Below are 16,731 nucleotides of genomic sequence, written 5' to 3'. Positions count from 1 at the left end.
TTCCAGCTCATCGTGAACGTTCGCCAGATCATTTCTAATGGCAGCAAGAGCATCCTCAATATGGGTTATGGTGCCTTGCAGCTTCCCGAAACCCTCGTAGGTCTCAAGTTGGAGTTTGATGTTGGCCACGCTACGGGCAATGGCGTTCAGTTCGCTGGACGACGGTAGATTGTTGATAAAATCCTCCAGCGTTTGGAGTTTAGTTTTTACTTCGTTGATGGCCGCATGCAAAGCATCCGTTTGAAGCTCAGCCTTGATGCTTTCCAACGTAGGGATTTCGAAAGATTGAAACTGTTCGCGCAATTTAGCAATACTAGTGTTCACGCGATCGTAGTCGCCTTGTGTTTTAATGCTTTGGATGATAGTTTGCAGTTCGGTCTGGATGTTGCTTGTTTGATCCTGCAAGCGTTGTTTCAGCTGTTCAACGTCTGAGGTTTGCGTTTGTTGCAGCTTCAGAAGTTCGTTCTGCAGATTGCCCACACTCAGTGCCAGCTTGTCGAGATTGTCTATCGACGCAAGGTCGATGTATTTTTGCAGCAGCGATTTTAGCTCTGCATCAATCTTGAGTACAGGGTCCAAGCACTGAGAGTGCAAGCTGGCTATCTCGGACTGGAGGCTGGAGTTGAGCGTGGACTGGAGGGCCTGCAGATCGCTTCGCAGCTTCTTGACTCTGACGTCGAGCATGAGAAGCTCGTCGCCATGGTCGTCGCGTTTTGTATGGCCAAAAATATCGTTAGGCATTATTGTTATTTATTATAGGATAGCTAATTTTCATTTCTATGAAAAGAGGGATGAGTTTGTCGTAGTCGTCCAAGAGCTCTATGTACAGGCGATCGCCAGCAGATATATCGTACGTGGTGGTACTGTTCATCCTATCGTGTTTGATGCGATAGATGTTCTTGCCGGAGGAAATTTTGGCCTCTCCTTTATTCTCGGGATTCATGTCAAACTGCAGTTTGCCGGAGATGGGGAATTGGTAATAATTCAAGTTGTTGTTGAATATGTAGAAAGTCTTGCCCACATCCTCGTCGTACTGGGTCAGGATGCTATTCAAGTGTATAATCAACAAACCGTTGAGTTTAGATAATAGGGAGGGTAACAGGTCCCAGCTTGCAGGTGGCGACGGTACGTTTTGGGCGGATGTCTCCATAGCCTGCTTCCTGAAGCCAAACAGGTTCATAGGCATTGTTATTTTATTTTATATTTAGCGATTCGTTTCGAGCAAGCCAATTTCAGCGTTGGTAAAGCAAAGCCCTTTTTCTTTACCCCCTACGCAAACATAAAGCATGCCGGGGAAAAAGGGAGTAGGATATGTTTGCTTTGTACAAAAAAAAAATTAGGTTAAATTAACCTTTCTTCGAGAACTAACCCCCAAGCGCCCATTTTCAGCGAGCGTCATTTCAGCGAGCACCATTTCAGCAAGTTTAGTGTTTTGTAGAGCGAGTTGGCAACACTGCCAGTGAGGTTAACATACATTATCAAAGGCACATCGTAAAAAGCTACGTTTTGTTCGGGCACACGTACACTCACACACACAAAAAGCTAAAAAAATTATACACCGTAAAAGGCTACGACAAGTTGGAAACATTGCTAGTAGGAAACACTGCTAGTGAGGTTAACATACACCGTGAAAGGCTACGCCTCGCCCGGGCACATGTACACACACACACACACACACACACACACACACACACACACACACAAAAAAAAAAAAAAAAAGCTAAAAATTATACACCGACGAGCATCAAATGATGATTTCGAGCCTCAAATGATGATTTCGAGCCTCAAATGATGATTCGAGTCTCAAATAATAATTCGAGCCTCGTCAGTGTTGCCAATTCCTATTTGTAGGTTAGCTTAGCCAGTGAAAGATCATATAGTGGAATTTTCTTCGGATGGGTTGGCAAAACCCAAGTCTCAAAAAAAAAAAAAACATCCAATAGAGTTGTCAAATATAAAAAGAGGACAATAGGTCTCCCTCATAAAAAGCTACAGTAAGAGCCCACAGGTCGCCAACACTAGGCCCCCAACAGTGTTGCCAGACATAAAAAATACATGGACCCCTCAGGCCCTTTAATAAAAGTTTAGAGTAAAAAACCCAGTAGGTTAACAACACTGTCAAAGGATCTACGGCAGTGTTGCCAGATGTAAACAGGGGGCAATGGGCCCCCCTCATAAAAGGCTACAGTAAGGGGCCCACAGTGTTGCCAACTCTGTGCCCTCAAAATATACATCATAAAAGGCTACGACGAGCCTCAAAAGATTATTTAGAACTGTCCAATTGTGTCTACTATTATGACCACTTGGTACTTAATTATTCTAATCATTTGCATCTGATTGACGCTTTAACCTTGCTGAAGGTCCTTGCTTACGCTCGGAAAATGAACCTCATCTCAATTCATGCCCAGTGCCACACTCAGAGGCAAACCATTGTTCCAAACCAAAAAAGGAGGTCGAGCAAGAACTGAAGAAGATAGACTTCGCATAGGCATTCGAGTTGTTAGCACTCTCTTGTTTTTCATTCCGCATTGTTACGGTTCCAGGAATTCCCCGAGCAAAAGTCGAAGATAACTCAGGTTCTGTCTGTAAGGCGTGAAACAGAAATAAGCTTGCTTACGTCTGTGTAGATCTCCGAGCCGAAGCTTTGTCCCGTTTAGGAGGAGAAGCGATTCCGCTTTTGTTGGAGACTCGTGGGCGTGGTTCTGCTGCACAAAGGAGAGGAAGGAGATTTGATCAAAATTGTCTGAAAGTGCGGGAAAATGCACAACCGAGTTGCGAAAGTTGGAACTCTTCAAACTAATTCCTTATCAATAGGGAGCGGAAGTTGATGACCTAAAAAATATAGGTATATGACCTATAGAATGTCCTAAAAAAATGGGAAAAAATGACGTAAAAAATGACCATTAAATTTGTTAGTTTCAGGTTAAAAATTTACATGAAAAGGAAAAAAGGCACCAAATGATACCACATGCACATTCAATTAAAATATGCAACGAGGATTTTCAATGGAAACAACAGAATAATTTTAAAACAATTTAATGGAAAAGTCGTATACACTGAATGAGTTGGTTGTAAAATGCATTAATTTCCCGTTCCTTTGCCTGGCGATGTATTGTGGTGTGTTTCTGTGGCACTGTAAAGAAAAAGAAATCCTGCGAGATATATATAGGCTTATGTTCACCTTGGTGAAAAGACTCAAGAATATTACCAAAATGAAAGAAATGTCAAAATATGACGAAACAATACACAGAATATTGCGAAAAATGACGGGAAAATGCCGAAAATCTGGGAAAATGACCTAAAACCTGAAAATTGGCAAAAAATGTACTTTAAAATTACATTTTTTTGGTTCTAGACGAAGTGTGATATTGTCTATATTTAATGGGCATCGTGTCCGAGATGTCAGAAAAAAGATGACATTTCATCAACTTCCGCTCCCTACTTATCAACTAGTTAAAAACCTCAATAAATTACAAAATACAGTTGAGATTCAGTTCTGCGTAATACTGTTTTATACGTAAATTACTGTAGGTCCCGGCAAAATATAATTTTAAAACGTGTTAATTAAACATTATTTGTACGTAATGCATTTATACGTAATTCGGTGTTATACGTTCTAATTTTCAAAAAATACAGCTGCTCATTTGTACGTAATCAAGCCACAAGAAGTATACATTTCTTTTCGTTACAAAAACACAAAGCGAGTTTCAAATTCAAAACAGGAGAGGCGGGTGTGGCGGCGGTCGGTCTCGAGTTGTGAGAAATACGAGTGCGGCGTAGGGACATGAAATCAGAGGAGAATGATTATGGGAAGTGGACGCTAATCCATATAAAACTAAAATAGCTGCATATTTAGGTATCGCTTATACCACACTTTGCACAGTCATTAGCAAAATAAATTCTATTTTAGACAAATTTTTAAGATTGGGTAGTAAATCAACAAAATCTTGTCCCTCTGGATACAATTATAGTAGTTTAATAATAATATGACATGGTATCTAAATCTGATTTCTAAGTAATTCTCAGTTATACGTATTCTTTTCTCTTCACCTTGACATACGTATAAATCAGGTTCGACTGTATTTCAAATTGTCTTGTTATGTGTACGTTTTTGTTTAGTTTTTGCTTTTTTTTAAAAAAAAAATAATATAAATCAATTACATTTCATACTTATATTTGTCTTGCACTCTTCTTTTACATTTATTCTTCATTTCTTGCTTTTGGTCTGGACTTGTTAATAGTTTCTTGAAGGAGGCGGAGAGAAAGCAAGAAACAGGGACAGATATTTTCCTTTGTTCTTTGCGTGATTGGGCTTCCCCGATGACATAGTGGTAACGTAGTCGCCATGTAATCAAGGGGTCTCGGGTTCGATACCCGATGGAGGCACATGGCACAGCGGTTCGGATCCCACTTTAAACTGTAGGTCCAGTCCCGAATCTGTGCATAAAGTGGACTTAAGAGGGCGCTGGAGTTTGGCGAAGATCGCCGTGAAAAGAGCTTACATGTAGCATGGGATTTTTTTGCTTTGCCGGAAAACACGAAGTAGATGTGAACTTACTTTATGAAACTTTGAGTACATGACACATTTATGTAATTTCAGTTCGATAAATGTGCACAAATTGCATTATTTTTTTAAAATTTCCCATAAGGGAATACGTAAATAAGCACTGCGATTTGCGGGTAGCACAAACGAAAATGTCCATTATGATGCATACTAACGTAATGCTCAATTCTTTTATGACCAATCTAGAAAGGGCTTTTCTTTCAAAAGACACTTACACAGCCCAAAATGATTGTTTAAAAAACTCATGTATTATCAACGGCGAAAGATACGGCCGCCAGCATGTTCTGAAATCCCAAGCGGTTCAAGTAAAAGCGTGAGTTTTCGATATTAATATTAGTATAGTGTATTTGAATTCAAAATTAATGGCTTATCTTTATACTCAGATAGGCTCAGGACTGGACCAGCAGTTTAACTTGGGATCGCAACCATGGGCGAAGCCAGGTCCGGATTATGATGGGTGCTATTGATGCTGCAGCGTAAGGCCCATTCCTGAAATAGACCCAGATGAAAACAGACGAGAATTTTCCGAAAGCTGAACAGTTTTCTTTTGCTATATTAACCTGAAAATAAATCTTTAAATGAAATTTGGAACCCCTATTTCGGACGCCTGGACCAACGTTACTTATTATACAGTTACTATTATTCTTTGCGCTGTGACGTAACTATAACGTCGTTGTGTTTATTGTTCACTGAAGATTTCAAGCATCAGGCCCAATTTCGTCTTAATCCGACCCTGGGCGAAGCCATACATAGGCCTTTGATAAAATTTTATAGATGGAAATAATAATAATATTAAACATTATATATATTATTTTTTTATTTGGTCTGAATTATTATTATTATTATTATTATTATACACATGCCTGATTGTCCAGCACAATTAGTTTTCAATCGTGCGGTCTAAGGCGCTGTGCTTTGGACTCCGACTGCGGGACGGCATGGGTTCGAGTCCACCTGGGTTCAGTCTCTGGGTTTTCGGCCTGTGTATAGGACCGGTGGCCACCCACCGTCGTGACGAAAATAGGGAGCTACAAGTGAGTAGCGTAACGCGGTCTCGGAAATATCCTATATCGGCTGGGGGTTCGACGTGCTGACCCCACGTCACCCCATTACTGGTTGAAGATCTCCACACCTCTAGGTAGGATTGTGGGAGGGAGACTGGCAGTCGGGAGATAGACCAAGGCCCTTCCAGGGCTGTCGAGCCACGTATTATTATTTGTCTCATAACGAAAACTCCCCCCCCCCAATAATTTTTAGGTGCGGGATTGTTTAGGACAAGGTTGATGGTGGAGGAAATCCCCCCTGTCCCCCCAGGATTTCACACCCTGTGAAGAAAGAATGGGGGGAAAGGAGGATGGGCCGGGATGTGATTATAAAAGTTTGTTCCTAGGTCGGCATACTTCCATTTGTTTAAAATAAGTCCGCTGGAGAAGTGCAAATTAAATCTAGGGATTGAAAAGAATATATATATTTCCAACAATATCTTCCTTTGAATTTATTTTCTGTCACCCAGGAACAGATAATCTTGCCAAACACACAGCTTCAAATTGTGCTACGTTTAGCACAATTATCCTAGGGTTGGTATCACTGGTGTGTGTTCAGCTTTGGAGATCAGGGTTTAAAAACTCAAGCACATTTCCAAGAACTTAAGAGAGAAGGGAAGCTTATGTGCAGTCAGTTCCCAGAATCTTCCCCCATTTGTAGAGGAAGCTTCACTAAAACAAGAGAGGGGAGATAGAAGTTATCTTTCAGAGACCTGCCACCAGCTTCTGCTTGGAGTCTCAAACAGCGGTCAAACAAGGAAGCGATTGTCCTTAACCAAAAAAGCACTTCCTTTTAGACACAAGGCAACTAACCCAAGATGAGGCAATCTGGTTTCTATTAAAATCAACTCATTATGACAAAGTTGCTCAGCTCTGTGATAATGGAGGAAGATAGCTTGTGCAGTGGAACATTGTTAGCTAAAACAATAATGTAGGCCTATTAGTGCCACGAGAACATTAGGTGTTTTCATATTTGACGTTTAGAAAACGTTTTGTCTTGAAAATAAACCTAAGAAATTAGAAAACCATGTTGCCCCCTATGAGATTCGAACTCACGACCCCTGGTTTACGAGACCAGTGCTCTAACCACTGAGCTAAGAGGACAGTTGAACGTTGCTTGTGGAACACTCGATTAAGTAACAGTGATTTAATGTTGGTCTTAGAAATAAACCTAAAAAGATGGGGAAAAAACACGTTTCCCCTATGAGATTCGAACTCACGACCACTGGTTTACAAGACCAGTGCTCTAACCAAATTTTTTGTTAAAAAGAATACCCCTAAGCGGCAGTATCCCGCGTTTTTCGCTTAATTTTACATTTCCCGGTTTTTCTCAATTTTTAGATTTTCTCATTAGGACAAACACAAACATTCATGACTTACCCGGGATTCGAACATGGAACCCCTGGCGTCACAGCGCAAACCACCTCGCCACAGAGGTCGACTAAAAAGGTAGGAAAAACATATTGCCCCCTATGAGATTCGAACTCACGACCCCTGGTTTACGAGACCAGTGCTCTAACCACTGAGCTAAGAGGGCAGTTGAACGTTGTTCATGTAACATTATACAGGGTGACTGGTAATTAGATGTATTCCCTGAAAAGGGTTAAAGTAGAGACAATTTGCAATAAATTTGACCATATGATACCCCGTCCGAAAATTAGTAGTTTTCGAGATAATCGAATTTCAATTGTTTTTTTAAAAAATGACAATTTTCCACATAAAAAGATGAATTGAGAAAAAACTGCTCATTGTATGGAACTTATTTCAGCATTTTCTGATAGGTAACAAATAGGTGGTTCGTTTAAAAAAAGTTTTTCCCAAATAACAATCACATGTAAGTAACGGGTGGGCCTAAACTTACAAGTGATGATAAAAAAATGCACTCTTAGTTTACTTGGCAACGTATTAATAACAAAAATGGTATGACACGAAGCGTACAAATTACTTAAATTACTTCCTTGTGACATCTGCTATCCAACAAGGTACAAATGTTGCTAACATTCACATTTGTGTACAAGAAATAATACTTCATTCATCTTCATGTGAATGGAATCAATGAACAATACAATTAAAGAACATTACACGTCTTGCTCAAAGTGGGCACCTCAGTTACGAATGCAGGCACGCAGGTGTTTACGGACATTTGGTCTCTTAACTCGTGATGTGGGGGTGTCCTTGATGTGTTGACCAGCTGTTAAGATCCTCTCCCTGAGCTCTTCTTGCGAGTTTACCGGTGTCTTGTCATGTGGCTCCAAATGTAAAAGTCGCAAGGCGTCAAATCGATCGGGGGATCGAGCTGGGCAGTCATCATGCTGATAAATCATGTCACGTCTTGTAGCTAGAGGCACATCCTCCAACAACATTGACATCCCGTTCCTCAAAAAATGTTCATAAGTGATGCCATTTAAGATTTGGGGCAGGAAAAATGTCTCGATCAAATGATTGTTGATGACGCCCATACATACTTCTGCCTGGGCGTGCGACAGTGACTGGATGAAAATTACCCAAAGAAATGGATTGGCCGAGGCGACCCGATTCCCTGGCCGGCTCGATCCCCCGATTTGAAGCCTTGCGACTTTTACATTTGGAGCCACATGACAAGACACCGGTAAACTCGGAAGAAGAGCTCAGGGAGAGGATCTTAACAGCTGGTCAACACATCAAGGACACCATCACATCACGAGTTAAGAGACCAAATGTCCGTAAACACCTGCGTGCCTGCATTCGTAACTGAGGTGCCCACTTTGAGCAAGACGTGTAATGTTCTTTAATTGTATTGTTCATTGATTCCATTCACATGAAGATGAATGAAGTATTATTTCTTGTACACAATTGTGAATGTTAGCAACATTTGTATCTTGTTGGATAGCAGATGACCCAAGGAAGTAATTTAAGTAATTTGTACGCTTCGTGTCATACCATTTTTGTTATTAATACGTTGCCAAGTAAACTAAGAGTGCATTTTTTTTATCATCACTTGTAAGTTTAGACCCACCCGTTACTTACATGTGATTGTTATTTGGGAAAAACTTTTTTTTAAAACGAACCACTTATTTGTTAGCTATCAGAAAACGCTGAAATAAGTTCCATACTGTGAGCAGTTTTTTCTCAATTCATCTTTTTCTGTGGAAAATTGTCATTTTTTAAAAAAAAACAATTGAAATTCGATTATCTCGAAAACTACTAATTTTCGGACGGGGTACCATATGGTCAAATTTATTGCAAATTGTCTCTACTTTAACCCCTTTCAGGGAATACATCAAATTACCAGTCACCCTGTATAGTATGTAACATTAATCTAATATTGGTCTTGCAAGTAAACCCAAGAAGGTAGAAAAAGCATATTGCCATCTTGTATGAGATTCGAACTCACGAGCCATGGTTTACGAGACCAGTATTATAACCACTGAGCTAAGGGGGCAGTTGAACTTTGTTTATAAAACACTCGATAAGTAACAGTGATCTAATGTTGGACTTGGAAGTAAACCTAAGAAGGAAAAAAAGCACGTTGTCCCCTATGAGATTCGAACTCACGACCTCTGGTTTACAAGACCAAGATTTTATAATTTTTATCCCACTGAGCTAAGCAGACACATGGTTCAGTAACCTAGTGATCATTGAAGGTTTGCATTTGTAAGTCCGTGTGTCGAGCAATGAATATGTTTGATGTCTGGTGTTTAGAAAAGTTTCTGCAGGATCATGTTCTTCTCCGAAAATAATCCTTACACTAAGAAAATAATTCGTAAGAGTACTGAGATTGGAAACATTCACTTTCATAGTAGTCCATTTTACAGCCAGCTTCACAAGTGAGCTTCTGTGAATTACGCAGTTTGTTGCAGGTGTGAATATTGAATCATAAATGCTGAACAAGGAACTGGTTTCTTACAGAAAGGCCTTGACATTCTCCATGAGGCATATTCCTAAGTGATGAACAAGAAAGTCAGCTTTCTACACAGGTAGTTAGGACTAAAGGAACCACTCTTCAAATACAACGGTTGAACGAGGTGAACTTTTTCATTCACAATTTGTAAACGGTGTGGGGGACTCTGTGAGGGCAATCACCAATCATTGACCCCAATTTAACGATGTGCGAGTCACACTTGGCGGGATTTTTCCGGGTAGCTATTCAGTTGTCGGATTCAGTACAAAAATTTTGCATTAATAGCCAGTATTCTTTGTGCAGGAAGTGAGACTGTCTAATTAAATAATAAAAATGAATGAAAAATGTATTACAATCTGGAGTGTCAGAACATGTTTATTATCATTGTTGTTATGATTAATAATAGTTATAATAACAGTAACAATAAGAAAAGAGAACTTAGGAATTTGGCAGATACCGATAAATTATCAATATGTATTTGCCTGTAGTACCGATAACCGATATTCTGCACACCGATATACCTAGGTAAAATTACAAATCTTTCATAAAGACTTTGAATCCTTAATGAATATGCATAACCAGTACAATAGATTTTGCCTTGTAAAAATGTGTTTCATATTTTAACATTACAAAAACGAGAGTATATGAATGTACTTTTAAAATCATCAGAAATAAAATACTGAAGTGGTAGCATCTTGCACTAATTTGCAGACTGTTTCTAAATACATTGGATCCATAAAATTATCGGTAAATATATAATATATATATATATTACGTATTTTCAGTTGTAAAGTATGCTTTCTCGATATTCTCTGTTGTTAGACTGTTGGTTTATTCATTATAAAAATGTTGCTCTGGCCTTTGTCGTTACTTGTACTCATATCTGCATCGACGTTCCAATGCTGAAAGAGATGCGGAAGAATACTTTGGAGAAAATTTTTGTTCATAAGAAGTGTGTTCTGATTGCCAGGCTCCCACTTTTTTGTTACTCCAGTCATGATAGTGTTATTGCTACCAGCGAAGTAAGTAATGAAAGAGACTTGAGTGATAGATTCTTTACTCACTCAAGTGCTTTCGAATAAATATTTTAAACATTTCTGCGCTTTCCTTTTTTACAGAAAGATGAAGAGAAATCAATAAATTTCAATTTCTTGTTTCAGAATGGATTCAGTGACTGCTGTGAGGCCTTCAGGAAACGTGACATCGATGGAGAAAATTTATTGGTAAGTATTTATTTTACACGTACTCAGTCATTCTTGATTCAAGTAGAAGTAAATCATGCTCTAGAGGTTGCTTAGAATTTAATTTCAATGTTAAATGTAACAACATGCTATCTGAAAGTTCATTTTAAAAAAAGAATATGTAATATATTCATATTTTCATCGATTAGTGTTAGCAAAAGGAAATCAACACAGTGTCGAAAGTGATAGCAGTTAAAGATAACCACATACTAATACGAGGGTGATCACTAGAGCCCGGAAGTTTGGCAAAATGCCTCTTTTTATCTACTGCATATATTGATAAAAATTTTCCGGATATACGTTTCTTACGTTGTTTCGAATGTTTTGGAAGCCTTTTCATTTTGCTTATTTTGCCTATTTGGGACCCCACTGCCTATTTTTAATTATAATGCCTTTTTTTTTGCCTTTTTCAATGAAATTTGACATTTTTTTTAAAAAAAAATGTGTATATAAATTATTTTTCTCCCAAAAAACGTTGTTGGCATTTATTTTTCTTCCGTTTATTATGTGAATAATTTTCGCCTTATTTAAGTAATATTGAACTCACGCATGTTTCAACATTGCTGAAGGAGAAAAGTGTGAGAAAAAAGTATTTCATGCTGAGTCAGAATATTGCCTTTCGGTTAACATTTCTTGTGCATGATTGACTGCTGAAGTGGACAGGTTGATTTCGAACACAAAGAAAATATTTCTGAAATCTCCCTCTCGAACCCGAAAATTTCAGGAAGTTGCGATTGAGCTTAGTTTACCTCAGCAACCAGTCTTGACGAGATAGGGAACCTGGATATCAGCAGCTATATATTATGCTAACAACCTTCAAAAAATCAGTTAGGTGATCGATGCTCTTCCAGAAAATGAAGCGGCTTCAATTCGTGAAGTGAAAAAACTCCTGTGCTATTCAAGTTTACTTGTGCACATTATGGTGCATTGCCAGAGACAATTACAATTATAGCATCCACGAAAATCTTCGAGGAATCTATGCAGCAGATGATGGAAGTGTCAGGAGAAAAGGGGTGAGCTGTTGCGGAAAAGTGCTAACGGGTAGTGAGTGCAAATGAGGACTTGAAACAATTGAAAACAATTTGTGATATTCTAAAAGGTGAAAATGCTGTTACCAAAATGAGTCCAGCTACATTATCTTGTTATATGTATGCTCCAATAACTTCTGTCGAAGTAGAAAGATCATTTTCTATTATGAAAAACATTCTCTCTGACAGACGACTATCAATGAATGTTTAGAACTTAAAAAGCGCCTTGTAGTTATGTGCAATCAAGACGGAGAAAATTGAAATGCTTTTCCCAATTTAGATTTTAACATTTTGCCAGAAATTATAGATAAAAGTAAGCGACTTCTAAATGTGCCTTTTTTCGGTTTATTTTGCCTTTTTGCCTGCCTATTTTAACGAAAATAAATGCCTGAACTTCCGGGCTCTAGTGATCACAAAAGTTTTGCTCACTGCGCATGCGCGACCGTTATGGTGGCGTGATCCCTCTGATTATTGCAGTTGTGAGTAAGACTTCAGTCTAAAACGTTGTGTGTGAAGTCGGGCCCGTAGCTAGAATTTATCTCCAGGGGAGCTCACGGGTTATCAGGGGGCTTTGTAAACCAAGTCCAATTTTCAAAAGTTTAACAGTATTAAATGAAGGTAAATTATGTGGGGGTCATTAAGTTATATGAAATTTAGAAATATCATACAAATACAACATTTTTTCTATATCTTTTAAAACATCGTTTTCTTATAAGTGTTGACTGCTACTGAGATCATTCCTTACTGCACACTTCATACTACTTTTAATGATACAGATATCTATATCACACAAGAGAAAATGCACAATATTCAATCATAGTGCCTACAGTACATTCCACCCCAGGCGGAAGAAATGAAACTCCCCTTCGTTCCGAAAACCTGGGAGCTGTTGACCCTTGACACAGATGCGGAGGGAATTTGCATGATGTCATCAAAGTCATAGATTTCTGTCTAAGTGGGAGTTCGCAACAGGGGCAGCGAAAGTACAGATAAAGAAACTGCCCTGTGAAAGAACCTTCTAGAGCCTAGAGAAGAGAACCTTCTAAATACTTGCCGCTACTTATACTTCTTCTTACAAATAAGATGAAGAAGCTGTTGTTCATGTTCTGTGAATTTATCCTTCGCCAAAGTTGTGAGCAAAGTAATATCTGCTGTCTACATTTTCACTCTTCACTACAAGCAAATTACAGAAAATAGTGTTGTCTTGACATTCAAGGGGGCTGAAGGCAGTGCTAGGGGGGCTGACGGTAGTTCCAGGGGGGCTCAGCCCTCCCTGGCCCCTGCCTGGCTATGGGGCTATGTCAAGTTTGCTGGATAACTTGACTATGTGCTGAACAATTGTACTGTAAAATGGAAGAAGAAAAACGACTCATGTCAGATTTAAAGTAAAATTGTAAAGAAAATGAAAGAAAATACAAAATGGCTACAAATAACTTCTATAGTTTAGTTATATATATTTTAAATACACATTCATTCATTATAAGTTAATATTTTGTAGGCTGATTTAATCTTTTTTTATGAAAAAATATTTTATTAAAACGTTTTGGTTCTAGCTCTGATTACATATTGTATGTCCAAATATATATATCTGTAATTCTTAGTACCGCTGTGCTTACCACTTGAAAAGGCAACTAATGAACTAACAAAATTCTCATCAGAACAATATAGAACAACTCGCCTGTATAATAGACATTCCAATTTTTGATTAATTTATATGAAAGATAATACTCCTACAAAATTTAATCGTAAATATATATATATTTCTACAATAAGAATATGTACACATTTTATTTGTTATTTTCAGGGTCTAACGGAAGGAAAACTAGCACTATGGAAGCGGGATTTGACGTTAAGCAACATAAGGTAAGTAATCATTTAGCTTGCTTCCTATGGAAATTATTATAATAATACCACATCTGGAGCATTATAGACTTTGTGTGTATAATAATTATTGTGGCGTAGAATTATAATTTTGAAATATTGACTGCTCAGTGAAATAATGAATGCCGCCATATCTAACAAGTCTGTAAACTGTTCTATTGACTTTGAGAAAGGAACTAATTTCGTAAATTGTCACCAAAACAATCTTGTTAGCACATTCTTGTTAAATGTTCATTTTTTATGAAACAGAGGCTTCAGTCGAAACAGTCTTGTTCGGCAAGACATTCTGTTTGAGGGATGGTAGTGGGACGGTACGAGATTCAACGAGATTTTGTACAGTCTCGTTCTCGTCTCAGTTCTTCCGAAATATTTTGTCCTTTTTACTTTTCAATGGACGATATTTAGCGAACAACTTCCCCCACAATCCATTGCGTCCTATTTCCTGCGTTGAAAATATGCCGGAAATGCATTGTGCACGATCTTTGCCGAAGCTCGTGATCATATGAGGAATGTGTATTTTTTTACATTTTCAACTCTGGTTTTCGACAAACAAACTAAAAAACGTATAAAATACCGCACATTCTCTCGCTGTAAAAAAGCTTCTCATAAGCTTTCCTTAACACACGCTAATCTGTTTGCCCAATTTCTTCCCAGAGAACACTGCGTGATGACGTCAAGTTCAATACCATCCATTGCTGTAAACAACGCATGTAATGTAACCTATCCTTCAAAACACCCAAGCGTATATCTATATCATATTAAAGAACCCTTGACAAAAACAAAATTCCCATACATCATAAGAACATTCTATGATATCTTTCTTTTAATGTTTCGAACTGGACGAGACCAGTGACGATCCTGGTCCGACAAGGAATTTCCTCTGTCGTCACGACGCGCTATGAATTATGGGGTTATTACGCGGACGGAACGTCGGGAATGACCTACCTCACATTCATATCTGTCGGATGGCAAAAAAATTCCCCGTGTTTAACAGACAAGATTTTTTTGAAAAAAAGTAATAATAGACGATCAACAATTGCAGACGTTGATCAAAACTTTCAATATAGAGTATGTTTTATGTTTTTTATGGCAAAATTAGCACAGGTAAGTATTATTAGGGTAATATTGCGAAAACAAAATGATGCGCAGAATGGAAATCTTAGTCTCCAGGCTGTCTGGAACATAGAAGCAGTGCTCCAATTTCGTTTCTGGAAACGAATTCTTGCTCCTGAAGTCCAGACCTAATATTTCAGAATTCAGACCAATAAAGTTGGCGCTGAGAAGCCTATTCCGCGCTATTTACTCCATGTCAGACTTGGACTCATTCCAGACTTGAGTAGAGTGAGTCATTTGTTTGAGTTATGCATCATGCAGTCTGAAGTCACAGGAACTGTTCGTTGACCTGGCGCCAGTTAGGAAACAAAGTGAGAGAGGGCGCTGCCACATTGTAGAAATATTATATCTGTGTATTCTTCTTCTTATTATTGTTATAGAATCGACTGAGGCTCCAGGCTACACCCTCGCTTCATGTCAGTGCAGAGGCGCAACCACGAATTTTTGTCTGGGGGGAAATACCAGGATAAACGTACCAATAATAATAATAATAATAATAATAATAATAATAATAATAATAATAATAATAATAATAATAATAATAATAATAATAATAATAATATTATAATAATAATACTACTACTACTATAATAATAATATTAATAACATTATTATTATTGTTATTATTGATTTGCTTTATTTTACTTCGCTTTTTGTGCCACTTTTGGCTAATTTGCGAAGATGGAAATGAGTGATGAGATGAAATTGATTAATGCACACTCACAAACATCCATGCCCAAGCTGGAATTCGAACCCGGGACCAACATTCCATTCGTTCCAGTGCGTCTTTTAGCAGGTAATCCCTCCTTAGTCAGTGTCCTAGCCATGGGCATTTTCTATGCGGGGGTTCAGCCAAATGAAATATATGAAAAGTAATAAAAAACCTATTGTGTTTTTTTTCTCAAGCAACAAATTTGGTACGTAAATTTTCCATTATAAAATTGTAGGAAAAGGTAATTTTCTGTATAACATGATGATTCAAGATGATTTCTGGCTGCGAAAACCATAATTTATTACCATATTCAAGAATTCGACGAAGTATTATTTCAAGGCACTTTCTTTTCTAAAAAAAAATCCATTAAAATAATAGCCTAACGTAATTTTAATGATAATAATAAGAACAACAACATAGTAAGGAATTCACCCAAAAACCCATACAATTTCGAAAATAGCACGAGTCGTAGTTGCATTCATTTTTGTGGGCAAGTGTACATAAGTTTTGTGTGGAACTTTAGGTATACGTACTTATCGAGCCACAACCCATTTTGCTTCGTTTGGCAACATGCACAGTCCTTTGGGGAATTATGTCCGACTTTTCACGTATGGAAGAATGCACACGTGAGTATGAATTATATTACACTGTCTCAAACTGCATGAAACAGTATCTGTATCGAAGTTCATGAAAAATCAGGTACTAGCTTGCATTTTTTCTCGTGTTTCTCATGTATGCACACGTCATTTCTACCGAACCCATCACCGTTTATTATCCTTGATGAACCCCACCTGAATGTTATATTCCAACTTGTCTCTTACCATGCGACAGGATTCATGTGACTGGCATTTTTGTATAGGTCGTGCTCGCTCTCATGACCTTTTCACCAACATTCACACGACGGAAAGAGTCCCTTGCATAAAGCGCAGAAGCCAGAATGTCACTTGGTTTAAAATTCGAGACAAAAAGCTTTCATTTTCGAATAGTTGGTTGACTCAAATATAGTCCCATATTTTGTAACATTGTAACTGACGGAAAAAGGATTATTATGGTGTGCATCGCATTCAATGCCGAATAAAACCTATGTTCTGAAAGTTACTTTTTAAAAGTAACAGTCACCTATACTTGGAAAGTAACTCTAAGTTACTTCTACAGTTACTTTCAGCTGGAAATTTACTTGCAAACAAATGACAAACAATCAATGATCATTAATCGTTATAAAATAAATATATATTTTGTTTGTTTCTGGTACGTGTCTTGATATATTTA

The 16,731-nt window shown here is 38.0% G+C and overlaps 1 protein-coding gene and 2 non-coding genes across 3 annotated transcripts in view; 1 reads left to right on the top strand and 2 right to left on the bottom strand.

Annotated features, from left to right (window-relative positions):
- LOC145991069 (uncharacterized) overlaps positions 1 to 16,731 on the top strand; it is a 167,179-nt gene that overhangs the window by 49,069 nt on the left and 101,379 nt on the right. Inside the window, exons 2-3 of the mRNA XM_083126790.1 lie at positions 10,648 to 10,710; positions 13,561 to 13,619. Coding sequence (XP_082982916.1) covers positions 10,648 to 10,710; positions 13,561 to 13,619 — 122 coding nt within the window. The remainder of the gene's footprint in view (positions 1 to 10,647; positions 10,711 to 13,560; positions 13,620 to 16,731) is intronic.
- TRNAT-CGU (transfer RNA threonine (anticodon CGU)) lies at positions 6,639 to 6,711 on the bottom strand. The gene has a single exon. It is a non-coding gene; the product is annotated as a tRNA-Thr (tRNA).
- On the bottom strand, positions 7,072 to 7,144 carry TRNAT-CGU (transfer RNA threonine (anticodon CGU)). Its single transcript has one exon. It is a non-coding gene; the product is annotated as a tRNA-Thr (tRNA).

Source organism: Lepisma saccharinum, chromosome 8 (genome assembly GCF_977018435.1).
Source record: "Lepisma saccharinum chromosome 8, izLepSacc3.1, whole genome shotgun sequence".
Taxonomy (NCBI): Eukaryota; Metazoa; Arthropoda; class Insecta; order Zygentoma; family Lepismatidae; genus Lepisma; species Lepisma saccharinum.
This window is presented reverse-complemented; position numbering and strand designations above follow the sequence as displayed.